Source organism: Eutrigla gurnardus (genome assembly GCF_963514095.1).
Source record: "Eutrigla gurnardus genome assembly, chromosome: 19".
Lineage (NCBI taxonomy): Eukaryota > Metazoa > Chordata > Actinopteri > Perciformes > Triglidae > Eutrigla > Eutrigla gurnardus.
The window spans coordinates 22,740,378-22,767,462 of NC_139930.1; the positions used below are offsets into that span (position 1 = coordinate 22,740,378).

At 41.5% G+C, this 27,085-nt stretch overlaps 2 protein-coding genes across 8 annotated transcripts in view; one reads left to right on the forward strand and one right to left on the reverse strand.

The window, feature by feature from the left end:
* Positions 1-3,271: 3,271 nt before the first annotated feature.
* Positions 3,272-27,085, forward strand: part of LOC311029380 (electrogenic sodium bicarbonate cotransporter 4-like) — a 51,245-nt gene continuing 27,431 nt past the window's right edge. Inside the window, exons 1-14 of one of the 5 annotated variants that reach the window (XM_084034493.1) lie at positions 3,272-3,579; positions 4,372-4,532; positions 6,129-6,270; positions 6,356-6,559; positions 7,031-7,126; positions 7,211-7,326; positions 7,513-7,679; positions 7,930-8,048; positions 12,239-12,312; positions 12,480-12,531; positions 12,940-13,086; positions 13,611-13,661; positions 14,464-14,533; positions 14,733-16,033. In XM_084034493.1, coding sequence (XP_083890619.1) covers positions 3,460-3,579; positions 4,372-4,532; positions 6,129-6,270; positions 6,356-6,559; positions 7,031-7,126; positions 7,211-7,326; positions 7,513-7,679; positions 7,930-8,048; positions 12,239-12,312; positions 12,480-12,531; positions 12,940-13,086; positions 13,611-13,661; positions 14,464-14,533; positions 14,733-14,740 — 1,527 coding nt within the window. In that variant the 5' untranslated portion in view covers positions 3,272-3,459 and the 3' untranslated portion in view covers positions 14,741-16,033. Of the gene's footprint in view, positions 3,580-4,371; positions 4,533-6,128; positions 6,271-6,355; positions 6,560-7,030; positions 7,127-7,210; positions 7,327-7,512; positions 7,680-7,929; positions 8,049-12,238; positions 12,313-12,479; positions 12,532-12,939; positions 13,087-13,610; positions 13,662-14,463; positions 14,534-14,732; positions 16,034-19,164; positions 19,207-27,085 lie in introns of those variants that run through there. The other 4 variants (XM_084034494.1, XR_014598875.1, XM_084034495.1 and 1 more) reach the window with 4 other exon arrangements.
* Positions 21,042-26,083, reverse strand: LOC311029510 (substance-P receptor-like). 3 transcript variants are annotated; one of them, XM_084034670.1, is made up of 7 exons: positions 25,723-26,083; positions 23,406-23,581; positions 23,088-23,282; positions 22,748-22,898; positions 22,380-22,576; positions 22,208-22,304; positions 21,042-21,404 (listed from the first exon to the last, which is right to left on the reverse strand). In XM_084034670.1, exons 1-7 carry the CDS (start codon positions 25,945-25,947, stop codon positions 21,240-21,242), a joined length of 1,206 nt encoding a protein of 401 aa, XP_083890796.1. In that variant the 5' UTR covers positions 25,948-26,083; the 3' UTR covers positions 21,042-21,239. The 3 variants fall into 3 exon arrangements, with proteins under 3 accessions (XP_083890796.1, XP_083890797.1, XP_083890798.1); XM_084034671.1 differs by lacking the exon at positions 25,723-26,083 and adding an exon at positions 23,897-23,968; XM_084034672.1 differs by lacking the exon at positions 21,042-21,404 and having other exon boundaries at positions 22,209-22,576.

Below are 27,085 nucleotides of genomic sequence, written 5' to 3' on the forward strand. Positions count from 1 at the left end.
GATCAGATTTAACGAGGTTAACTTTGGGGAAACCTAATTCCGAAAACCTAAGAGACCTCCGCAATCCTCCCGATCATTAAATGCTTTAAATGCTTTTAATGTTTTATGTAAAGCACTTTGAATTACCTTGTTGTTGAAAGGTATGAGCGCGGCAGTGGTGGAAGACGTAGTTTTACTTTAGGTTGAGTAGGTGATTCTATTCAGAAACGCTTTCTGTTATATTACTTGAAATCCTCGTAACACACCGATAGCAATGTTTAAATTAAATGCTCCGACATAAAAAAATTTGCTCAGCCCACCACGAAGGCAGCATTCCCAGCCAGGCTCTGGCCGTACTGTGTAATGTTGGCCCGCCCACGGCGAACCAGGAGACCGGATCAAACAACCGGTTCTTAAAATTACACCCGACCGGACCGCCCGGTTCATGACACCGGCTCGGACGGAGACGGTGAGACAGGACCGGTACGGTGCAAAGGGAGACAGGTCTTTCTGTACGAAAAAAACAATCAACAATTGTCTTCATTTTTGACTATGCCTGATTACGTTTCCTCACGAACATTCAGCGAAGAAGAGACCGGCTCAGACCGTGGTGATGTGGGGGGGAAAAAAACATCACGCTACACACAAACAGACCCGCTGAATGCTAGGAGCACCGGTGCGACCAAGTAACATACTTAGTCACACCCAAAATGGTTGCACTCTGGAGCCCCGGCTTCCTCAAAACGGTCCATGTGGAACAATGTTCCCTGCGCTGAGCAGAGATAGGAATTTAACGAAGCTTCGAGGCAGTTTTTGTAATCGAGTTATTCGAGTAAGTCGAGTAATCGTTTCAGCCCTGATTTAAATCATAAGGTAGTCTTAAACAGATGGGTTTTGAGTGTGATTTGAATAACGGGTGGGAAGTGATCAGTGATGTGATTAAGTGATCTTGAGCCCTCGGGGCGTTCTTAGGGAGCGGCTTTGAGCAGAGGCCTGAATGAACGGGGTGAGATTTTTTCGGTTCGGCGATGCGTTCAAAGTCTCTTTTCAAATTACCTAATCTGCCTTTAAAGTATAGCTGAAACGTAATTTCAAGAGGATTTATCTTTTGTATTTTGACATATTTTTTTTAGTGAAACAGGATAGGGAGGCGGGACATAACGTTGGGAGGGATTTGAAGATTAGCTTTTGACCATCTCTGTTTTGTATTATTGCAAAAATAATAAATCTGTTGCAGACAAACGTTTATGATGTTCGCATCATAAACGTTTTGTCAGTGAGATTCATTTCAAAGCACTTTCCTGATTTTTTTTAAGCAATCACCAGATTGATTCCCCACAGTTATATTTACTGATGTATTTTATATTATATACGAAATGTTAAAATCTCTTCATCTAATGTTAAACATGGACCTTTAAAAAACAAATGTTTTTCGTGGGGAAGTGCAAAATTTAATTATATTATATTGTGATACTTCACGCCTAGTTACTGTGTATGATTGGTGCTGCCGAGTAAAAACATTACTGCACTTGAAATCACACAAAGTGAGAGGGAAGTCATTTGACTAGAAATGTCATCCGACTGCATGAATATTCATGAGTTTGAGGAACAGGATATTTACACCACGCCCCTCGGTGTGAGGAGGGGCGGAGTCTGCAGAGTATAAACACGGCCATCACGCCTGACTCCATCCATCACTGTTCATCCCAGGACGAACGCTGTTGTCTGCCTGTGGAAACTGGAAATAACATTTTCTTCTTATTATCGTTGATCATTGTGAGCAACAATGGCCATCAATAAAGCCAAAGTAGCTATTGGATTTATTGTGGCAGGCACTCTGACAGTGATGTTTGGAGTAGTGTTTCTGTTTGTTGGACCAGCGGTGATGAATGACCAAGTGATAAAGGTAAGTCGCAGTTCGAATACATTCTCACATCCTTCACTTACTTCCATTTTCCAGGATTCTTCAAACGTATTTTGTATTAAATACTTCAAATAGACTTAAATAAAGTAGTTATTCGAGTAACTCGAGTAATGGTTTCAGCCCTGATTTAAATCATAAGGCAGTCTTAAACAGATTGTGTGGATTTTAATAATGGGTGTGAAGTGATAAGTGATCTGATAAATACTTCATTTCAGCATTCAAATAGACTTGAATAACATATTTTAACGTAATTTTGTATATTGTTTGTTTTTCATATTAATACTTATGTTCATCCAATTATGGCAGAAATGTGTGGCAAATCTTTTCTTCGGATGATGATTGCAGACATTATTAGATCTCTTTTTATAACCGCTTGTTATAAAATTAGTAAAAAGGTGATTCTATTTTTCAAAATGTTTATCAAGTTTTAGTATTTTTCTGCAGTCAACAGAAGTCAACTCTTGAGTTAATTCTATGAGAATAATTTCCATTCGCTGGCTGTTTGGTGTCAAGCATATACATCTGTTTTTCATCAGAAGTACTGAAGTAAAGTTGTTAGGTACTTTCACTTGTACTGGAATATATATGCATGTCACTTTATATAAATAATCCACTGTATTCATTCAATAGCTACTTTTCAGATTATGATTTTCCATTCAAAAACATGTGCTCATAAAATACAAAGCCGTTTATGATTCTTAACAAGGGGGCACATTTAGAACATCAGAACTTAATTCGTCTCTCCCATGAATCATGTCAGGACCCCTGAGATTAATCTGGCGACCCTTAGAAGGGGCCTGACCCCTAGGTTGGGAACTGCTGGATTAAACTATCTGACTGATTTACCCCTGATATCCTGTTCCCCAGCAGCGTATTTTCCCTCGTAGCCTTGAGCATTAACCCAAACCGTTGGTTTGCGAACCGTTGTAGCCCAGCAAAGAGTCGGTGCCGCTCTGGAACCAGTTTTCCTGGCCAAACGATGGTTCTTTATCTGTGGAAACTAGAAGAACTGGTTCACGATTAGGCACCGGCTCCGAATTGGCCCCAAAATGCCTCGGTGGAAAAGGGGCCATATGTGAAGTCATTAAAAGTACAACAGTAACATGACCCCTTATTACTATTTTACTGCAAAATAACTTATTTTGATACTTCCAGTGCATTGACTAAATATTTCATGATTATTTTTCATTTTTTAAACGATTTTATTGCTCATTTTACTCCATTAATGACTCACCTTCCATCACTGTTGTATACTAGTTAAATCATGGCGTTCTGAGTGGAGACTAAGTGGGAACTACATTTCCCAGGATGCCTCGGCGCGGCGGAGGCGTGACCAGGAGACTATAAATAAAGCGACGTCTGCTGCAGATCATCTACATCGATCAGATAGATTAAAACGGTGGCTGGTTTCGCGACTGTAAATAAGAGCGGAGCAGCGTAACGTCGGGCCGTTGTCGTGGTGACCTGAAGCTAGCTAACTCTGTTGTAGCCCGCTTAGCTAACAGCCAGCTGGACAACAAAACAAAGCTACAAACTCTGGCTGTCAATAACTAGGGATGGCGGTCAATAAAGCCACAGTCGCTATTGGGTTCGTGGTGGCGGGTGTCCTCACGGTGTTTTTCGGGACGGTTCTTGCTTTTGTGGGACCGATAATCATCGACGACCAGATAGTGAAGGTAAGTGGTGCGCTGGCAAAGGACTTGTAGCATTAATCAGCATTCTTTTAATGTGCTGCGTCAACTTTGTTTTAATGACAGCCGAAGGTCTCAAAGGGCTTCAGATGGCCACGTGAAAAAAAAGTGTTGATTAAAAGACTCGTGCGTGCGAGCTAACGGCTATTAACTCATATTATGCACGGGCTTCTGATAGAGTTAGCAGTGTTGGTATTGACAAGCCGAGGCGTGTAGCGTCGTGCAAGGTGTCCCACTTAACGGGGTGGTAAAAATGAATGAATGTGCACAAATGGTGACAAGTGTCCACTTTCTCAGAGTTCGAAGTGATGTCTTGTTTTGTCCAAAACCTCTAAGCTATTCATATTTAAATATTCATATTTATATTATAGTTAAACTATATTAGATTTGTTTCTTCCATTAATTGATGTCTATAGAAAAAATGTTATTGCGATGTTTAGTAAGTTTTTTTTAATTTTATTTGCATCATACCAATACCAATAGAAAAATACATATAATAGAAAAAATAAAAGTTATTGCAGGAGAGGAAGGAAGCTTGTTCAGTACATGCAGAGTACTGCTGGTCAAATAAAGACATTTGAAGATGTCTCAATGGAATCTGAGAAACATTTTTATAGACTTAACAAGCAGTTAATTAATGGTTAAGTTCAATTTTTCAATATTTGTTGGGGGGACATTTTATGGGGAAAACAGTGAATTGAGAAAACAATTGCCGGATGAATTCTATTTAATAATATATATTATAATGCATCCCTTTTTTTTTACGGTTTGTGTCAGAACACAGTGATCGATCCAAAGAATGAGATGTCCTACACAATGTGGAAGGACGTCCCGGTGCCGTTCTACATGTCCGTCTACTTCTTCAACGTCCTCAACCCGAAAGAGATCCTGAAAGGAGAGAAGCCCATGGTGGAGCAGCGAGGACCTTATGTGTACAGGTAATATTTTTATTTTTATTATTGCATTCTACATTTCTGAGAATGTAATTTGTTGGAAGATGTCCAATCTTTTCCTCATCTTGTGCTGCTCTCATTGCTCAAATCGAACAAACTGTCCTGAACATGATCCTTTTTGATCCATACTGAAACCATGTCTCCTGTGCCACATAAAATCATTTCCAGACTCTCCACAGGCTACTGAAAGGGGAAAAGGAGAAGGGGGTAACCCCTTTTTTTTTTTTTACGTGTTCTTGACTCCAACTTGGGAACACTATGTCCAGTATATGCAAATGTAGGTCATGTGTGAAATTGAAATTCTCGGGGAACACAGAGGGATGGGGTCCAAACTCTGTTACATAACTGCCATATGTACAGGAGGGGGGGGGGGTGTAATAAAAGCATTGCATGCATTGACCTAGAGTGATTAAGTTGTCTGTTTAGTGTCCAGATGTTCAGGGAAACACAGCGAGGTAAAATTATTTTTGTTTAAAGTTCAATTTCTCATTTCTGAGGTATCACAGCGAAGGCTTTTTCACGGATGTCATCAATCAGTAATAACTCGTAAGTCTCATTGAAATACTGTTAACAGTTGTAAGTTAAGTTTTAATGACGTCCACGTTCTAATCAATAAACAGTGTGATTGAATTAAAGAAGTACAGTAACTGTGAAGGTAATGAGTTCATAGTTGTATTTACATAGTTGCATGTTTGTGAACTGCAGCTAGTGGGGGGGAAAAAATTATTCTTTCTTCCTTACATCTGTCTTATCTGCCTTCATTCTCTTATCCTGTCACTTTATCGCAGTAGTATTTTTCTGTGGACAAAGTCTACCTCGAACCAAAGGGCAGAGGTTCGTTGACACACAATGAGTTTAAACAAACCAACAAACAATAGCGCTTCTCCGTAATGATGTTATAACGACAAAATAATGGCAGTAAATGCTGTTCATGGCCCATCCATAAAGTAATCTTTAGTTTCCTTTGCAGCGAACGGTTAGGAAATGTGGTGTTTGCATCTTTTAACTTCGGAGATTCTGATTTGACATTTGGGATAAATACAGGTTGAATTTAAAAAAGGAAAAGCCATTAAGCTGTCGGAGCTACCACAGAGCCCACACTGTCACTAATTGAGCTCCCACAAGAAATTTTGGAAACAAGCAATTTTTTTTCCAGAGAGAAGCAGACCTGCGTTAAAAACATAAAGATGAACTCAACAACACGTCGCCTGACGATCGAGACGGAAGACGATGACATTAAGGGGAAAATGGAATGCAACATCAATCTTTTTTCTGAGCACCTATAAAACTTTTAAATCTTGTACTTTGTACAGTTGCACATTTCCACTCTTGTACTGGTATGAGTTTCCATTCCCTGTTGTTCCATGAACCGATCTGTGTTTAATTTGTTTTTATGTCACTGTCACTGCTGTCTTATGTGTATTGTTTTTATGGGAACCCTGGCTGAAAAACTATTTCCCCCTGGTGGGATAATAAACATAACCCTTAACCTTAACTATAAAAGTGAAGGCAAAAGTAATTTTTTTGTAGTTTTTTTTAGTAGTATAAGTAAGTATTATATTAGTATTTTTATTTTTTCAGAAAACGCATTCAGAAAGACAACGTCACGTTTCACAGCAACGGGACAGTGTCCTACAAGGAATACAGAACATACTACTTCGAGCCCACGATGTCTTCAGGGAACGAGTCTGACGTTGTCACCATTCCCAACATGTTGGTTCTGGTAAGACTTTAATTTTTCATTTTCACTTTTATCGACACACACACAATCATTCGTGGTGCGTTTTCACTCATATCTGTGTTTTCAGGGTGCAGCCGTCATGATGGAAAACCTGCCCTTCGCGGTCCGTTTAATGATCAGCACCACCTTCAAGACCTTCAATGAGGGGCCCTTCCTGACCAAGACCGTAGGGGAGCTGATGTGGGGTTATGACAGCGGACTGGTTGATTTCCTCAATAAATACATGCCCGGCATGCTGCCCTCAACGGGGAAGTTTGGACTCTTTGCTGAAGTGAGTGATTTAAAATGGTTTCAGTCCCGTTTTATGGCCCTCAATGACCAGAAAAACATGTTGAGCAGTATGTATGTGGGGGTTCATGCAGTTCCTGGTCATCTCTCGAAAAGTTTTTCAAGACGTTTCGCCTCTCAAGTTGAGGTGAAACATTTTCCACTCCGTCTCCTCAAATTAATTAATTCTCGTGACCGTTAAATAGCACAAAATCTGGTGTTCACGTTACATTGTAGCCTTGCAGAAATGTGTGATGAAAACATAGAAATAATCAATCGGTCATTAAATAAGTGGCATAGCTGAACGATGAGCTCATACCACTCTCTGAAATATGAGGATTCGCTGCTTCTCTCTGTTTTTATATGATTGTGGATTTGTGCTTTGGTCAAACAATCGAGCACATTTTATAAGTACTCTTTTTTTTTTTTCTTCCAGTGAAGCATTAATAAGCTGTTCAACTTTATCTTTCTTCAGTTCAACAACTCCAACACCGGCCTGTTCACCATCTTCACTGGACAAAACGACATCAGGAAGGTCCACAAAGTCGACTCCTGGAACGGCCAGACGGAGGTGACGAGCCGACGCCGCGCCGCACGGTTGGTTTGAATGTTTTTTTTTTACCACCTGTGCCTGACTGTCGTCTCTTCTCGGCAGCTGACCAACTGGAAATCCCATCAGTGCAACATGATCAATGGAACAGCTGGCCAGATGTGGCCTCCCTTCATGACCAGAGAGAGCACGTTACCGTTCTACAGCCCCGACTCCTGCAGGTAACGCGTCCTTCTCACTTCCATCTAGCGCTGCACCATAATGGGCAAAAAACATTTATGTTGGGCTAATATTTTATTTTTCTGTAATATATACTGTGAAAAAATAACTCAATTTGCTAATCTCTCACATCCTGCAGATCGCAGCCCTACTTATTTCTCTCAAGATCCCCACTTGTGTCATTTCAGATCCATGGAGCTGGTCTACCAGCGTGACGGGGAGATGAAGGGCATCCCTCTGTACCGATACGTCGCCCCCAAGACGCTGTTCGCCAACGGGAGTGACTACGCTCCCAATGAAGGCTTCTGCCCCTGTAGACAGTCCGGTCTGCTGAACGTCAGCAGCTGTCGACACAGTGAGTCAACATTTACTGCCACCTGAGGTCACATTGGAAGAGGTGAACATTCATTTCCTGCAGACGCTGCTTTGCTTAAAAGGACAAATCCACTTCACTTTGTGTGAAGTTTCGAGGCCAAACATGTTTGCTTGGTGAAAGAATGTGTGTTTTATTTTTATTTATTTTTTGTATGTTTTACTTCCTTACACACTTGCATTTTGGGGACTCCGGTTGAATAATCTCACCCGTTCTCTTTTGTGTTTTACAGACTCTCCAGTCTTCATCTCTCACCCTCACTTCTTCAACGCCGATCCTGTGCTGCTGGACTACGTTCAGGGTCTGAATCCAACAGAGGAACAGCACGGCCTCTTCATCGACATCCATCCAGTGAGCACACACACACACACACACACACACACACACACACACACACACACACACACACACACACACACACACACACACACACACACACACACAATGACTTCCTGTTGCCTCCCCACACACGTCAGTGGCATGAACCTAATGTAAAGCAGAAATAAATAAACATATAATTATGGCACACAAGTGGTTGAGTGGTTAGCGTGCATGCCATGTACGCACATACGCAGCTGACCCCGGTTCGAATCCCGGCTGGAGGTCCTTTCCTGCATGTCACATCCCCCATCTCTTCCGTGTTTCCTGTCTGTCCGCTGCTAATTAAAAGCCGTCTATGCCAGAAAAAATCTTTAAAAAAAAAATAAAACATATAATTATATTAACATAATATTCTAATTATTAAATGATCAAATATGTATGTTGTAAGGGAGTTTTCTCTATACCTGATTCCCTCAGTGTAAGCTTAATACATGTTATTTTATTAGTTATTAAATGTCTTCTTCTCCAGGCGAGGTCACAAACAAGACACTAGCGTGTCTCTCAGGGCCGAACACAAAGTTCCTCAAGATAACTTGTGCTTTAACTCAATCCATGATTTTCACGAGGATCATCAGGCATCAATAAATATTTCTGCATAAGACATCTTCCATCTCCAGAGGTCTCCTTGCTTCGACTCGTACATATTTCCATAACATATGTATGATTTTGGTCCTCTTGATTCAGCCAGAATGAGTCACCAGTTTAAAGGAAGTGACTCTGTTTTGCCTCACTCTTGGCAGAAAAAGTGAAGCTCATCTAATCTGGCAGCTAACAGTAAATCCAGCTGATAGTCTTTATCATCATATTTGTTGGGACTGATATATTTGGTGCTGCCCTGATTCAGCTTGTTCCAAACTCCTTCTGCAACTCTAGCTTGTGAAACCTCACCAGCACTGCTGTTGGCTGCAGCCTGCGTTGTGATAAGATAATTGGAAATTAGGCCATTTCTCCTTTTTATTGCAGTTACTTGTGATAGAAGACAATAAAAAAAGTTTGTTGCCGTGCAGATTAAAGCTTGTATAAGCTGGTTACATGGAGGGAAGAGTACGAAACGAGGGTGTCTAGATTGATATCGAGTTAATAATTAAGGGAAATGGAGTGGCTTTTTATGAAGCATTTTAAATTGAGTTGAAGGAAAACTTTGAGCCATAATGGGTGCGACATCTTCACACTTCACTACTAGCTTCTGGTGGCTAATGCTAGCAAACATGAGAGGAGCTGTTTTTTTTATTTTTTATGCCAGGTTAGTTATTGCTAATTTTCACAACTTTATTGTCAGACTCTTTTTCTACCTGAAGCTTTTTTTTCCTGAATGGCTTGCATGCAGCTTTTCATTGTTTGCTACAGCGGAGCTCCATAGCTTTGTGTCGCTGTGTTTGTGCTTCAGAAAGCAGCTACAGACTGCATGTTCTGGAGGAAGTAAATATTCTAGATGGGGAGATTTTTCAGACTATGAAGAGATAACTGAAGAGTAAACGCGTTGTGAAATAAATGAAGAAGGTCATTTTAGTGGTGTTGTCCTTGAGATCAGCTGTGATCATCTTGAGAGAAGGACTGATTGTCCATATCTTTGTTTCCATTTGTTACAAATGTTAACCTTTTTGGTAAACGCAAGAACATTCTCTGGTCGCTGCAGGTGAAGGGTTGCATCTGATTTTGACCGACTGTGCCTTAATGCATGATATTTTAAAATACTTTATAAATGAGTCAGTCATGCATCATTGATATGAATAGGAGCCAATCCAAACCACAGTTTATTGATAGACAGCATTTCAATCCAACCGCGGTCTTCATCAGGTTAAAAGTGGTTTTGAAAGGAGGAAAGAGGAGAGAAATAGGATGCAAAAAAAGCAAATCATCCCGACTTGATCCGCAGGAAAAAACATATATGAAAGCAGAATTGCTGTATTAATAAAATTCAGACCACAGGTGACAATTCTAAATAAAAGAAAAATGAGAATCATAATGTTTTCCTTAACAAACATTTCTATTATATACCTCTGCATAAAAATGTACCAGAATGCCGGAAAATAATTCTAATGTAAGCCTCAAACTATTTCTTTTTTTTTTATTGCTTTAGTTCAGAAGAGACTATTTAGTTTTGTGCTCATAAAACAAGTTGTACCATTTAAAGAATAAATAAGCCAGTAATGTGTGACATGTGTCAGCACTTTTCCACCTCTAGCTGCCTCCTTTCAGTTTTTCATTATTCTGCTCTTTTTTTATCAGAGCCACATGTGTTTTTGCTCCGGACGTATGTAGCTGAAAGAAGTTAGTGAAAGATGATACCCGTATATATATGTTACATATACATTCGGGGCATTTAGCAGACGCTTTTGTCCAAAGTGACTTACAATATGTACATTCGTTGAAATAAAAAAAAACACAACATATTGTCAATAAAGTTAGAGTGAAAAAATAGAAACGAGTGTAGTAGTAGCTGTTTTGCAAGGATCCCCCACTTGATGAAAGTGCGATGGAGAAGAACATAGAAGTGCATTTTTTTTTGGAGGAGGAGGTCACATGTTTGTTTGACTTCAAGACCTGAACATTCTCTACATTTTCAGACGAGCAGCGTGTGCAGACTGTGTACTTTTGGTTTAATTAAAAAACAAAAGTGTAAAATAACAAGGCAACAACGTTATCCTGTGTCCATCACTGCCGACTTGTGACTACTGCAAGGCCTTATGTCCCAGGAATTGTGACCTCTTCCACTAAAAACAAAAGCCAGATGTTAGTAGTTTTTTTTCTTTCAATGGGAAAGCCTCTTCGGGTTTATGCCCCTTCCTGGGCGGCGTGTTGTTTATCCGGTCTTTCTCCAGCTGTGTCTCAACATCGAGTTGTACAACAAAGGAAGAGCCATCACAGACATCACACACAAATGTAGACAGGAAGTAGTTCAGGTCCGTCACGAGGCCCTACTTTTGAACGGAGTCACGAGAGGGACTCTTTAAAGATCGTGTGAGAGTCGCACAGTTGGAAACGTTATTTACTCGGAAACCCGTCTATTGTGCAGCCTTCGTTTGATTACTTCCTCCATTCAAAACACACGCTGAGGTATTGCCTGCTACCTTGACAGATCATTTCACTGTCAATTGTTTGTGCCTGCGGTTCAAAGATTCAGCAGCAAGAAAATCTGTTTTTGCAGTTTTTCATTGTTTCTACTTTAAACTGCTCTCGTGGACATTCATTTCCTGCAGTTTCAAGCGGTAAGAGCTTGATTTCCGCCTCTCACTTGCCAGATTTATATATGAAAGGGCCAGTTGTTGTGTTGCTGAAGGGCCTGAGGAAGCATCGTGGCACGAAAGGGAGAACGCAGTTATGATGGTGTGCACGACCATTATCATGTTCATAGGGTTTACACTTTGGACCGACATACAACAGAAGATAAGAGATTAACTCGAAATGTAAGGTTTTTTCAAAATTCTGCCATGCCGTCGATTGCCGAAACAAATAAAATGATGGTCAGGAGACAAACTCCGAATTTGAGATGCTGCACTGCTCCAATTAGAAGCTCTTTCTACGCTGCCTTTTCGTTGTGGGATTATCCCTCCTTTCTTCCTCAAATGGTCATTTTTCCTTCAGAGCAATGCATGCTGGTCAATAATGTTCGGTTAATGCCCAACGGCTTTTCATGATGAATTGTGGAATACTTTTACTCACTATATAGGATATAATAAATCTCACTACACATTCAGACATGGCAGGGAAAGTCAGGGTATTTGATCATTTGGGGCCAAGTCATGGAATATCGGTGTGTTTGTAGCATATTTAAACTTTATTTGTAATTATAATACATTAATTATAATAATAATAATATTTCCCCTGCTGTATTTTTCTTCACCAGGTTATTTCACCAGTTTCCCCCTATTTCGTGAGTGGTTGTTATAAATAACACAAGAAATGTGCACTGTGCCGAGCAATGACCCTGTAAAGGAGTGTCGGCAGCTTTAACTTGAAGAAGGAAGAGCACATCTATATTGTTTTCACTGTTGTGAGTGAGATGCTAAATCTAGTCCTCGAAAATCCTCAAAAGCATCACCGCACGTGAGGATTTCCTTCGTTTGTTTCCTGTGTTTGCTAACATGGGAATATATTGTGGTTTGTGATTGAAGGTTTTCCTTATTCCCCATGTGAGACTTGATCCTTTGTCGTTGCAGCTGACGGGCGTCCCTCTGAACGTGTCCATCCGTCTGCAGCTCAACCTCTACATGAAGAGAGTCTCAGGAATTACGTAAGGAAGTTACTCCCCCGACGGCCGTCACCCCATTAATGTTTGTCATGTATTGTGTTTGTCTGTTCATCCTTCAATGTGATGGGCTGGTGGACACTTCCTGCTTTTCTTGCCGTTCAGCATCCGACCTTGGAGTTTGAAGTTGAGTGTTTTTTTTGTCCTTGTAGGGAAACTGGCAAGATTTCTGAGGTGGTGATGCCAATGATCTGGTTTGAGGAGGTAAGTCGTCCCTTCTTGATATATTTACAGAGGGCTGCCTTATAGATTTAGGCAATTTTGCCGTCACTTTTGTACTCGTTTCTGTTGCTCAGATCATCTTGTTCCTTTTTTCGTTTTGCCACAAGGTTCCAGCTCCTAGTTTTAGGCTCAAAATCTGGAAAACATCTGTATCGAATCAGGCAAAACATCACCCAGCAAAAATGTCAGAGCATCGGCATGAACTATGAATCATTTGGTGCACTTTAAAATAAACTGCGACTAATCCTCAATTAAACTCTTGACACCGAAGTAACTTTCTGAATATAATAGGACAAAATACCAGGACCTATGTCAATATAGATACTTAAGTAAAGAGTCTGACGCACTTTTCTCAACATAGAGTCAAAGCTGTCTGTTGCTCCTCCTCAGAGCGGCTTCATAGACGGGCCCATCCTCACCACCTTCCACACCAACCTGGTGGTGCTTCCCATGGTGATGGAGTTCATGCAGTACGGCTTCATTGCCCTCGGCCTCGCCACGCTCATCATCGCCGCCCTGGTGCACCACAAAGTGAAGGTAAAGCTCTCTGGCAGCATGCTGCACGTCGTTACGCCTCTTTAACTGCACGTCGCACGGTTACGCATGTTCTCCCCCAAACCTGGTTTTGGACTGAGGCTGTATGAGGGTCTCCTCCACAGTCGGTGTATTAGAGTTGATGGAATTCAGAGTTGCGACCGTAGTATCTTTTTGCTGCTGCTAGGTAGATTATGTTTTCCCTAAGATATCACATTATTATTGAAGAATGTCCATCCAACTATGAGCCCGTCTATCGCGTCACTGTTAGTTTGTTGTGAAACACTTTAAGCTTGATGTTGCATAATAGCATGAATCAGCCAGTTAATGAGTATATCTTGTTATCACAACTCTGCTGTAATGCTTTTATAGTCTGATATATCAGCAGCAGACACTCGTTGGCCCATGAAGACCAGTAACAGTAACTGTTTGCTGCTCGGTTCAGTGAACAGCTTCTTTTAGGAATGAGCGCGGGCAGGTTTTTAGCATCCCGTTTAAAAGTGGCCGCTGATGCTTTATGTCTGCAGAGGTCGGGTATAAACCTGACACCAACCTCCACAGGAGTGGACAACCCCGGGGTTCGTAAAACTGTCGGCTCCTGAACAATCATCCAAATCCAAACTCTTTACTGCCTTAATCAGTTTGATTTTTGATTTCGGAAATCAGTTTGATTTATTTCTGTCATTGCTTCTTAATTGAGATTTGATTGATCTTTGGAAACGGCTATGACATGTTTTTGTCAGATTTCCAGCTTTCGGGTCGTTGTTGATTCTTAATAGCATATCAGATATTCATTTATTAATATGTTTGTTTAGCAGTGGCTTTAATGATAAAGAATGTTGGCAACTTATCAAACATTTACAGATACAGTATATATGAATATTTGTTTTCTTATCTCTGCTCATAACTTTCTTTCTTTCTCATCTATTCATTGCATAAATAATTATTATATGTATTTGGTATGTGAGAGCAGACATGCTGAAAGAATCACATCCACAGTTCTAGTTGAAATGAGCTCAAGGTTTCCCCCCACGGGGGAGATTATAATAATAATCTCCCGTCCTGTGATGGAACATTCGTTGATCTCTATCTAAGCTCTCAGTTGGTCGATTTTCTTTCGCAAACTTCAGCTTCTGTCATCTGTCTCCTGCATTATAACAAAACGATACAAACCCTGAACTAATCAATCACACGTTTACTGGCAGAAATTAATCTCTGCATGAATTCTCTGAAATCTCTGCACATCCACCATCTAAAATCAAACTTTATGCTCCCGCATTTCACGACCTAACAAACCCGACTCCGTCCAGCAGCTACTTCCTGTAACGGTGTTGTGTTTTCTGATTGGTTGGTGTGTGAGACGATATGGTTGTCTTCTAGGCCTCTGACACACAGCGGGTAAAAGACACACATGCCCATGAAAAGGAGAAATATATTATAAATGATTCAGGTGGGTAAACACACAGAAGGTTTACACACATGTATAAAATGTCCTCATTCATGTTGTTCAGGTGTGTTTAAGCCTTTGATTTACTCAAAAACGCACGTTAGACGTTAGAAATGTTGAAATTGAAATAGTTAAAACTTTATTATTCACCAAAACAGTCTTTTATCTGCTGACGCTCCTCTTTCTTCTGGTCCCAACACAGAGAAGTAAATGTGAAGGTGAAATGAAAACGCGAGCACTTCAGGAACCTCTACTACCAGATGTTTTGGACTGAGACACACACACACACACACACACACACACACACACGCCCAGCTGGTGTCGTGGACTCGCCAATGGCCGACGTCATTCCAGCATCTTCAAGCGAAACACTGACTCTTGGTGCTCTGCTCCGTATATTTCAAAGAGCTGAGTGAAGCTAGTTTACTACTCTGTCGGGTTGATGACGCTCTCAGACTCAAAGGCTCACGTTAACTTTATTTAGCGTGTTTGCGTTGAGGCTTTTTTGGGGTTGAGACCGTTTTCACTTCTTGAAGGCAGAAACGAGTGAAAACGTTCTGTCGCTTTTTTTTCCCTCCTACAAAGAACTACCCAAAAACAAAATGGTGTTCGTTTTTCTCTGCTCGGTGTTGATCCGGATCTATTTTTGTGTCGTTTCATCCGTCGCAGTAGACAACGGGGGGTTAGTGCCATTGTAGGTTTAAGATAAGAGCCGGGGGAGGGGGTGCAATACTCCAGAGAAAAAACATCTGAATTTTGACAATTAAGTGGAACACTGAGGGGGAAAAAATACAAAATTTATGAGAAAAATCATACTTTGCAATCAGATTTATCAATAAGAAATACTGTTAAATCTGAATCACCAGATGAGTTTATTATCTCTCGTAAATTTGTGAGTTTCTTCTTGGAAATATACCGCTTAAATCTCAGAAAACATCAAATTTTCCTTTTTCTTCTGAATATTGCCGCCCCTCCCCCAACTCAGTTTTTTTTTAACTGTATTTGTTGAACCTGGACTGGCTCTAAAACGCAGTCACAGTTTGATGATCATCCGTGTTGACCTGGACATTTTTTACTTTTTTTTTTTTTTTTGTCATTTCATCTGTAGCAGTAGACTGTTACCGTGGTGGCTTTTATTTTTACTGTGATTTTAAAAGAAATGTTTCTGCATCAACAACAAGGGAACCTAGCGGGCAGATGAAGCCGACTGCCAGCTGTACTATACTTTACCACCGACGTGCCTTCACGGACGTGGAAACACTCCTCCGTCCCCGTAGTTCACGTGCACTCGGGATCGCAGACTGGAAATGAAAGAATGACGCACTCTGTGGATCAGCGAGTCGAGCAGAGCAGACACATTTCTGTTTGTACACTACTGTCTTCTGTAAAGCTGTGAATGTATTTCTAGAAATGGACTTGAATGTTGATGTTTGGCATCAAAAATGCCTCTTTTTATTGTGATGAATGAAACGAAACTTGATAATAAAGGTTTTTATAAATCTGTTCATCAACGTGTAATGTCTCGTTTAGTGGAAGTTGGGGACGGAGGAAAAGTAGTTCCAGGTGCGGTTTAGCACACCAGTGATATTGCCGGCATGGCCAACTTACATCTTTGTGTCCCCTGTTTCATATCCACTTTCAAAATGAAATGACTGTTAGTTCCCAATAACGGAGGTGGGAAGCAACGCAGTACAAATCTTAATTGTTTACAGGGTTTTTTTTATCAAGCAAGAAAATCTTCACTCAAGTGCTTTAAAAATAATGTCTCTTATCTGAAAGACAACGTAATACCAGGATGTTTTGGTAAGAGTTATACGCATTTTTTTGATTTATCGAGGTAATGTCAGGAATTGCGATTGTTGCGAAGTAAAGTGCAGATACCTGAGACTTCTCCTGAAGTACAGTAACAAAATATTTGTACTTGTTTCTTCCACCTTTGGCAGTAATACCAATCCAGAAACATCAAATATGATAGTAAAACACTGACAGGGAACATTTTAATGCACCGTCTACGACTTTTACTTGCAGTGAAGTAATTCCACAGCGTACTATCAGTACTTTTACTGCAGTAACAAAGTACTTCTTCCCCTCCTGGAGGCAGACCACCACCTCACAGAGTCCACAGTCCTGAGACACATTGTACTGCAGCGCTGTGAAGTCATTCATTCTGGATGTTGTTACAGTTGGTCCACATTAGTGCTGATTAACTCGATCCATATGCTTCCCCGATCTACCAATTAAGTGTATTTATGCAATCCGCGTCTATAAGGTACTGAATGTACAAATCCTATGACACTGTGCAGGCCGTGGGAGGGGTCCGCCCCTCTAAGGAGTCTGAGCTCCCTCTTCTAGTCTGAAAACCAGCCAGGAGCAGTGACTCTCAGCAGCAGGCTTCCTGAAGGAGAGGAGAAGGACTCGTCTTTGTTCCCTCTCATTTCCAAACAGAATACATGTTGTTCTTTCAGTATTATGTCATGTATTGTTGTCGACACAGCCTCACCTGTCTGACTCTCACGTTGGACGTATCATGTACGAGGAAATCCACGAGGAGTTTGTCCTACTCATGTCGATCTCTTTATCTTATCAGAGGTTAGAGGTCAAAGTCTGGTGAAAGTATTCCCTGTTGGCTTGTTCTATATAAATATATGTATATATATTGGTTGATCTTTTTTTATGTTATTAAAGATCTCTTGTAAGAAGTTGCACGAGATGGTGCAATTTTAACTTCTTCTGGTGTGAACGCACCTTTAGATCGAGCAATGTTCGCTCTGCGCTCCTATTGGTCAAAAGTGATGTCGAAGGCAAAAAGGCGGGGCTACCTTGTGATTGACAGGTTTGCTGATGTGGCGTTGACACAAACACTGATTTATTTTCTGTATACTAAATGTTAGTTTTCTCCGTGTGTGTGTGTGTGTGTGTGTGTGTGTGTGTGTGTGTGTGTGTGTGTGTGTGTGTGTGTGTGTGTGTGTGTGTGTGTGTGTGTGTGTGTGTGTGTGTGTGCCGGGAAATAGCACTATAAACTCCAAACATGGAGAAATGGCTCTATCTGGTGGACAAAAGTAGAACTACAATTAAGAAGCTCTGGACTGAAAGTCTTGTCTAAAATAATTATTATCAACGTTCTGCGTGTTTTTATTTTTTTAGTTTATTATAAACTTCCAAAATTAGAAAAGACACTTTTAACCTTTATCGAAATGTTTGCTGTATGCATGAACACAACTTATTATTATTATGATCCTATAGTGAAGCAGGATAGTTAAATGTATATCATCTTATTTGTCGTCATTTAGATAAATGAAGGACTCCAGTCTTGGTTTCCCATCATGCCCTCTAACGTTCCACGTTTTACAACCTCAGTGTAAATCCACAGGGTCGGGTCTTCATTCCTTGCTATAGATTATACACACTGTAAATCGTTCTCTCCCTTGTTTACTACCGTGGGAAGCCCTCATACCAAACCTCTCTTTTAGGATCCTTTAGAAAAACCTGGTATTTTAATCTGTAAAGTTCCCTTCCAGTTCTGGATGAGGGAGAAAAGCGGATGTTGTGGTCAGAGACGTTCCTTCCACGCTTCCCTTTCAGGAACTGTAACCATGGAGATGTACCGTCGTAGTGCCACGAGAAAGAATAAATCAGTTAAATAATGAGAATATAAATGTGGAAATATAAAGAGAAAAAAATAAGTATTTTTTTTTCAAATGTAAAAATATAGGAGAAAAAAAATAAAGGATGTGTGAACATATTAGAAAATATCTAAGAATAATTACTTTCTTTAATATTATATATTTCTTTCTTTAATATGATATATTTCGTATTTACACGTACATTCTTAAATGCAGTTCTTTACTTAGATACATTCTTGAGGTACCTTTACTTGAGTACAACCACCATGTTATGCTTCTTCTCCACTGCTATCAAATTATATACTTAACTATAATAACTGCATTATTTTAATTATCAAACACTATAATCAGGTGGGAAGTTACAAAGTACAAATACTTCATTACTGTACTTTAGTAGAATTTTCAGGTATCTCTACTTTCTTTTCCTCACTACATTGTAAACTATCTGTACTTTCTACTCCTCACATTTTCAAAACAGGCTTGTTCCTTTAATTTGTGTGTATTATTATTTTTTGTATTAATATAACGTGAGATTCAGTAAGCCTTGTAAAAAAACAAAACAGCCAGTAGATATGTCCTTCATAGGGATACTTTTTACTTTCTACTTTACATTTCAGAGCCTGAAACCGTTTCCCTTTTACTTGAGTAAAGAAGTTGATTCATTACTTTTACCGGAGTCTCTTTGACCACAAGTTTCTGTACTTCTACCATCTGTACTTTTGACACACATAATACATGTACAACACTGGCACAGTATGGTTTTACTTGATTTGTGGCTGATATGTGTACTTGTATCACAGGTACATGAAAGTGTCTCTTTTGAGGCTGTGAAGTCGTCATAAATGTCCTCAAGTGATGAGATGTAAAGTAGGCACCGGGTTTTTAAAAACATATTTTTATGTGTACATATTTTTAAGATCTTGGCTTTTGCAGTACTTACACCAAGGTAAAATTCCTTGTTAGCAGTAAATAACGGTTCTGATTCTGTGTTTTCTTCTCTGATTCTTTTAGCCGACATTTCACTCTCCGGTTGGAGTCAGTCTGCAGCTTCAGGTAAACAACCATCAGGAACATTACATTTATTATACTGACAAAAGAACACGTATTACAAGATCATATTCTGCTTTTGTAAAAAAAGAAAAAGAGAAAAGAATTAAAGAAGCAACACTGGTAAATTGAGCATATATATTGAGCATATTGTGTTATGGTTCCCTCATGGATGGATTTAATTTTTATTTGTTCTCAAACAATTGGAAGTATAGTTGATGGCTGATGGCTGAGGTCCAGACTCCAGATCTCCAGTCCAGAGGCTGACACAGCAACACTCATATAGTATTATTTTTGTATATAAATACATTGAATATAAAAAAAAACTTTAATTGCTTCTCAAACACCATATTAAAGGGTCACTTTTCAACCTGGACTTTATGTTCCGAAAAATCATCACGATCTTACCCTTTAAAGACAGTAAAGGGTTGGTTCACCCAAATATCCACATCCTTGTTGCTGAAATGCATAAAGTCAACGGCACCATCCAGTTTTTATGTTACAGCACTGTCATTTCTGTTTGGGACCTTATTTTCTTGACTTTTAAATTACCAAACATCACGTGTGTAATTCATTGTACTATTTAAAGGGGATCAAATAATTTTATGACTCTTGCCGTTTTCCAAAACAAAGTCCCATGACATGACATGTATAAGTCCTCTGTGCGCTCAACATGAAGTGGCGTCACAACAGCCAGAGCAGCCATGCAGCTGTACTGCATCCGTCGTCTGCAAGGCTGAAATAGCATCGTCTCTGAGCGTCACGGGCGGTGTGCTGCGGCGAAACTCCTCCCCTTCTCCAGTCCATCTTCTTTCCCGTCGGACTCCAGCAGTCGGACGGACACTAATCTATATTTGGCCGACCTGTGACCTGGCTGCTGCATGCTGAACCCCCGACCAACGTATTGTTAAAACAAGGAGCTAATCCTGGCCAACAGGTGCTGGAGTCTCACACACACACACACACACAATCACACACAATCACACACACACACACACACACACACACACACTGTTGTCAAACTTTCCAATACCAGCCCAGCAGAGAATGCTGGGAGGATAGATGTCGGATAGATCCACACACCGGATGACGAAACAGCGTCAGCTGGTTTTACGTCTCGTCTTTGGTTTCCAACACACAACGGCATGTTTTCAGAACCTGAAGTCCTGCATTCAGAAGCACCAGCAGTAAAAGTACTCGTTCCTGTGCCTCATATGTGACATTAGTCCCAGTTCAGTCATCTGAAAACCGAATGCATCTCGGCGGCTGAGACGAGGACGTCTCGTTTCAAAGATGCCATCACGTGCAGCCCAGAAAGGCAGCTTTGTTTTCCTGGATTCAGAGGATCCAACTGATGGATCATTCACGGTGACTGTTGGATTTTTAACAATGCAGCGTCTACGAGCGGATCAGCGGCCGGAAAAGCAGCACCTGAAATATATGATGCGACCTTGGCGCCGGTGATCAGAATATAATCAACTAATGAATGAGGATGTATTATTAAAGATCAAATGACCCAATCAATAAATACAGTCTGAGCTCCATCTGCAACATTAAAGTGACAAACACATTAATGCATCAATAATTATAACACAATAATATACATTATTCTGCGTATTGACTACTTTTTTGTCAGTCACAGGGCTGCATTTTAAAATGATATACGGGGTGTCTCCCTACGTCGCCCTAAAACCACGCTTATTTTAATGTGGATAAGTTTAAGTGTAAACTGACACTTAGGACGTCGTCACAAGGCCACCGACCAAGCTCCCGTGTTTGGCATGTCAGGAGCGAGAACGTGTCGAACGCATCATAAAATAGAAAATACTCAAGTAAAGAACGGCCGCTGGTTTTCACATCGGTGACGGTTCTCCGCCCCCTGACCATCTCCCGGCCTCCATGTGCCATTAATGCACTTAATAATGCACTTAACCGGCACGGCCACCTCTTCAGAGCCGTGAGAGCTGACGGCAGGTTTGAGCCGCTGCTCGTCACACGTCCACACTTTGTTTCCCACGCAAACCTTGATGGCGTTTGCTCTACTGTGAGGGGCCGCTGGCCTCCGAGCCGTTGGAGGTGACCTCCACGTGAGGCTGACTGGGAGGGCTGCAGGACGGCAGCGCTGCACTCTTTGTCTCCGCCGCCGCAGGCTGGACGGCGGTGGACACGACCGTCTCCATCCGACTGGCTCGGTAGATGCTCACCTGAAAACACAGACGGTCGAGATCGAGTCATTCATGGATAGAAGGATGGCGAAGTCCAGTCTCGTCTCAGACAAGAGACAAATAATCCTGATGAATTGTGCCATGAATTACACACATGATGTTTTTTAAATTTAAAACATAATTCTGCACGTCAAGCTAGCACTGTGAGCTAGCTTGACGTGAGACCAGTTTTGGAGACTTGCATGTGGGGGTGGGAGTCTTGATAGAGCTCCAGCCAGCTCACCGCTTTGGTGCTCGGCCTTCGGGTATCTCCGTATAAACTACCTTCAGACTAAGGGAACCAAAAACATGAGCTACCCTGGCTGAGTCTAGTTGGTAGTGCTGGTTAGCATCATAGCTAAGTCAACGTTGGAACGCCTGGAAGTGTATAGCCAATCAGAGGCAGAGTAGAGGCGGGTCTTCCGGCAAGGCATACTGGGAGCGACCAGCAAGTCTCCAACTGGTGTCTCCTGGGGATTATCGCAGATGTAGCATTGCTACCTACGTACAAATATATAATGAAGAGAAAATACCGAAACATATTTTTTCATCTTTTCATATCAAAATCCAACAACGTCGGACGGGACGCCCTTTTCAGCTGTAACCGCCGTAAAACAATAGTACATTGCAGCGTCCCGGCTATGTACAACAAAGCGAGGAGAAGCTCCGATAACAACACACACAGCGGGAGAGTGACTTCATACTCTGCTCAGGTAGACGTTACTACACTACATCTGGTTTGTTTCCTGCTATATTGCTCTGAATCCCAGAAACATCCTCTTGTACGCTAGTTTTACACTCACCTGTGTTTGGAGGTAGCGTCTGCACTTGAGCTCCAGCTCTTCCTTGGCGACGCGGGGAGCACAACAGCAAAACACCTGCTGGAAACCTGCTCTGAACCTGCCGAGGACGAATAATCAGGTCAGGTTTACCGACACAAACACAGACCGGCACAAAAACAAGTGGACGTCTCACCTGCTGTTCAGGCAGTAGTAGATGATCGGGTTGTACATAGTGGAGCTCATGGCGAGCCACATGACGGCCAGATACACCTGTTGGATGTAGCGCTGTTCGAATAAGTCGGGGAAGAACTGGTGCAGCAGGAAGTAGACGTGATAGGGCAGCCAGCAGACCGCGAACGTACACACGACAACGATCATCATCTTCACCACCTGCACCGGAAACATCCAGACTCAGTGTTCGCTGGGTTTAAAATAAGCTTTTCACTGTTTTGGTTTTCATGTGAGGATTAAAAAAACCCATTAAATTAAATGCTAGTGTTTCGTGATAGTACACGGCTATAACTCAGGTGTGTGTGTGTGTGTGTGTGCGCAGCACATCACCTTGCGTTTGGCAATCAGCTGTTCTTTGTAGCGTTCAGAAGAGTCTCCGGGAATCGCACTCGCCCAGAGGGTGATGCCCACAATCGTGTACGCACATCCCATGATGCAAAGGGGCAGGAAGTAGATCAGCAGCGTCACACACACATAGTATCTGCAAAATGAGAAAAGGAGGGAAAAAACTTTGTGTTTACAGCTAACCACCAATTATTAACACTGCTCATATGCTATCATTACACGTGCTAAACATCAGCATGTTAGCATCAATGGATGTTAAAGTGTCTCCTTTTGGTTCAGGTTTACGGAGGCCTAGCGTTCTGCTTGGTCCCCTTAAGGTACTCACATCTTCTTGAAGTCCACGGTGCTGTACTCGGGCCAGTCTATGAAGCAGACGGTGCGTCCAGGCAGCAGCGCGGTGGACGAGTAGTAGTACTGAGGGAAGGCCAACAGCAGGGCCAGCACCCAGACCACGGAGACCACCGCACGGGTCTCTGTGGACGTCAGCCTCTGCTGCAGCGGGTGGATGATCGCCATGTATCTGACACATGAACACGGTTTCTGTTACGCTACCTTCTTTGTTTAGAAAAGCCTGTTATATTAGATATTCTCTACATTCCACAAGAGGAAAGAATATTTTGCACCTGAATGCACACTCACACACCTGTCCAGAGCGATGGCCGTCATGGAGTAGATGCTGGCGAATATGGCCGCTATGGGGAAGAAGTTGTGGAAGCGGCAGTAAACCAAACCAAAGTACCACTCGTTGTGAACGGCGTAGGTAAAGTTGATCACCGTGTTGAACGCTGACATGGCGGCCTCGGCGAAGGCCAGGTTCACCTGCAGGAGCGCGAGTGAAGGGTTTACATTAAAACCTCACAACCAGGATTAAAAACATCTCTGTGCAACTTGTGGTGGGAGAGAACCTTGATGCACAATTTACTTTACAAGGAGATACTTTTCAAAATCCCAATTCAGTATTATGGTCCATTTAGAGTCAAACAGACCAGGAAGCAGGGGATGCTTTAGGGCGGGGCTACCTTGTGATTGACAGGTCGCTACCAGGCTACCAATGCAGTTAGCTGCTAAGATGACTTTAACACTTAGCTGTAAAGTTGACCTGAGATTATGAAGCTAACATTAACATCTTCACACCAGAATCCACATGGATCCAGATCCAGTAAGGTTGCTGCTCAGGTTGCCGCTCTGCTGCATTTGTTCATCAGATCCACCCGTCGCTCCTCCACAGTCCAAATATGGTCACTTCCTTTCACTGGTTGCAAATTTTTTTACGAGATGGTGACGGCCAAAATACCAAACTCGAGGCTTCAGAACCGTAGTCCACAAACCAACGGGCGATGTCACCATGACGACATCCACTTCTTATATGCGATCTGTGACTTCCAGGCATTGCTCCTCCCCTCCACGGTCTATTTAAAGACTTCCAGGTTGTGCAGCCAAGGTCATGACAAGGCTGTAATTCCTCCGTACAGCCATTCAAGTGCTCGGGTGTCATATTGGTCTTTGCTTATTGTTTGGCTTGGTTGACAGCTGTTGTCTTAATGCATCCCGTGATGATGCAGCAGTTGTCGACCAGTTTGGTGTGAGGTGATCGGTGCCAACAAAGCACGGTGGCAGCTGCTCACACTGCTGACCAGTTTACCTTAATGTTCTGAAGATGGGTCCTCAAAGAGAGTGTCCTGTCGAGTGTAACGCAGAGGTGCTCAGGGTGGCGATGACCGCAGAGATTTACTGGGAGTCTTATTGTTTTGTGTCTATTTGAGGATGTCTTTTGCTCATTTTCAATGTTTTTTGTAAAACGACTACAAAGACTTTGAAAAAGAGCGGAAGCGATTAGTCAACTGCTCAGTTTGGCAGAATAATAATCAGCAACTATTATGATTGTTTATGTAATTATGCAAAAATACTAGAATTGTAGTTGTGTGAATATTTGTAGTTGTCTTGCATCTCTTTGTAGTTTTCTTGTGTCTCTGCAGTTTTCTTGTGTCTCTTTGTAGTTTTATTGTCTCTTTGTAGTTTTATTGTCTCTTTGTGGTTGTCTTGTGTCTCTTTGTAGTTGTTTTGTGTCTCTTTGTGGTTGTTTTGTGTCTCTTTGTGGTTGTCTTGTGTCTCTTTGTAGTTGTTTTGTGTCTCTTTGTGGTTGTCTTGTGTCTCTTTGTAGTTGTTTTGCATCTCTTTGTGGTTGTTTTGTGTCTCTTTGTGGTTGTTTTGTGTCTCTTTGTGGTTGTCTTGTGTCTCTTTGTGGTTGTTTTGTGTCTCTTTGTGGTTGTCTTGTGTCTCTTTGTAGTTGTTTTGCATCTCTTTGTGGTTGTTTTGTGTCTCTTTGTGGTTGTCTTGTGTCTCTTTGTGGTTGTTTTGTGTCTCTTTGTGGTTGTCTTGTGTCTCTTTGTAGTTGTTTTGTGTCTCTTTGTGGTTGTCTTGTGTCTCTTTGTAGTTGTTTTGCATCTCTTTGTGGTTGTTTTGTGTCTCTTTGTGGTTGTTTTGTGTCTCTTTGTGGTTGTCTTGTGTCTCTTTGTGGTTGTTTTGTGTCTCTTTGTGGTTGTCTTGTGTCTCTTTGTAGTTGTTTTGCATCTCTTTGTGGTTGTCTTGTGTCTCTTTGTAGTTGTTTTGTGTCTCTTTCCCTTGGTGCATTATAATCAGCTTACAAGTATTACTGTCCTACTCTCCTCTGTAGCAAAACGTTTGTTTTTGTTAAACCATAAAACCATAAAAGTTTGGAACTATATAGTGAGGTAATAGGTTCTGACGCTGAAATCGAATTTAAAGGATCAATCAAATTATCAATTCATCGATCGGCAGAATAACAATCAGCAACTCTTTAGATTTTTAGAATTATTCAAGAGAAATTCCAGAGATATATAAAGTAAACATGCAAGATTTTACTGGCAACGCAAAGAAAAGTTTTCTGCGCATCACAGAAGCTTTCTAGAAGCCGACTGAACGCAGCAAGCGGCACTCACCAGAAAGTAGTTGGTGACGGTCCTCATGCGTTTATGCGCCAGAATAATCCAGATCACCACCACGTTACCGACCACAGACACCGCGACGATGCTGCAGTAGGCGACGGCCCACAGGGAGATCTGCCACACCGGCTGGACGAACTGGTTGAAGCCGTCGCTGCGGTTAACGGACACGTTCGTCCCGTCGGTGGCGTTAAACCCGGCGTCGTCGTAGAGAGAGTCCATCTTCTGCCCGGTCCCCCGGCTGGTCGGTTGAGCCGCCCGGTAAAAATAGATCAGGGTCCTGTTACGGGGACGGATTCCGGTCTAGGAGGGAATGCAGCGGCGAGGAAGAAGCGACACATTTTTGTGTGTGGTCTTTACGCACCGCCAAGCCCGCGCGCTCCGAAACGCACGAGGCAGCTCGGCAATCATTCAGACCCCCCCCACCCACCCACTCAGCCACCTTCCCTTTAAACGGTTATCGCGCTCCTGTCTCCTGTGACTGATATCAGCGATTGGAAACCACTCTGTATGACCCTGAAACTGATCCGGACTCTGCAGGATTAGTCCCTGATCTCTCTGTGTCAGTCTGATGATATTGGTTTATGTAAAGAGATGAGTCTTAATGTCCACTGCAGGTGACATGAACAATTAATAGATGGTTTAAAACACACAGTTATGTTGATTTAAGCAGATTTAATGACAAAAAACCCTCCTGTGACAAAATGTTGTATATATTTGAGCTTCACTCTGTAGAATTAAGTTCACTTTATTTATTTTTTCAACATTTAGCCAGATTCTGATCTCATCAACAAAGGTGTCCTGGCCAAACAAAAAAAAATAAAAATAAAATCTTTAAAAAAAGAATAACATGAAAGAGGGTTTTCCCATTGAGCTGATTTTTTAGGAGGCGGGGCCTACCAGTAGGAGTTGTGACATCACAAATAGTTTGGAAAACAATATTCAAGATACACAACCTCATGGTGGTTTGTGAAAGTCACAAAATTGCCAGCTACTCATTTGTATGGAAGCCCATTTCTGCCACTTTATTATTACTTCTTAAGTTTATTTTATTTTTTCTGGTGCTTCCATAAATTTAAATTGATTTCAGTAAACAAAAGAAGTTGAACTGTCACTTCTAGCTGGTATGCTGATGATTTTGTTGACTGAAAATGTTGCCTGCTAACTACAAACTAACGTATAGTTGCTATTTATAATGTGTTAGCAGGGGGTAATAAGTTAGCCAGACATGCTAACATTAGCAGGTACGTTGTTAAAAAACAAGCATGAATAAAAATGCTTGACCGTTGGATCATTTCGGATTATATTTCTGTGGAATAGAGGTTTGTTTTTTGGATCCATCCATCCTCTAACGTGGGAT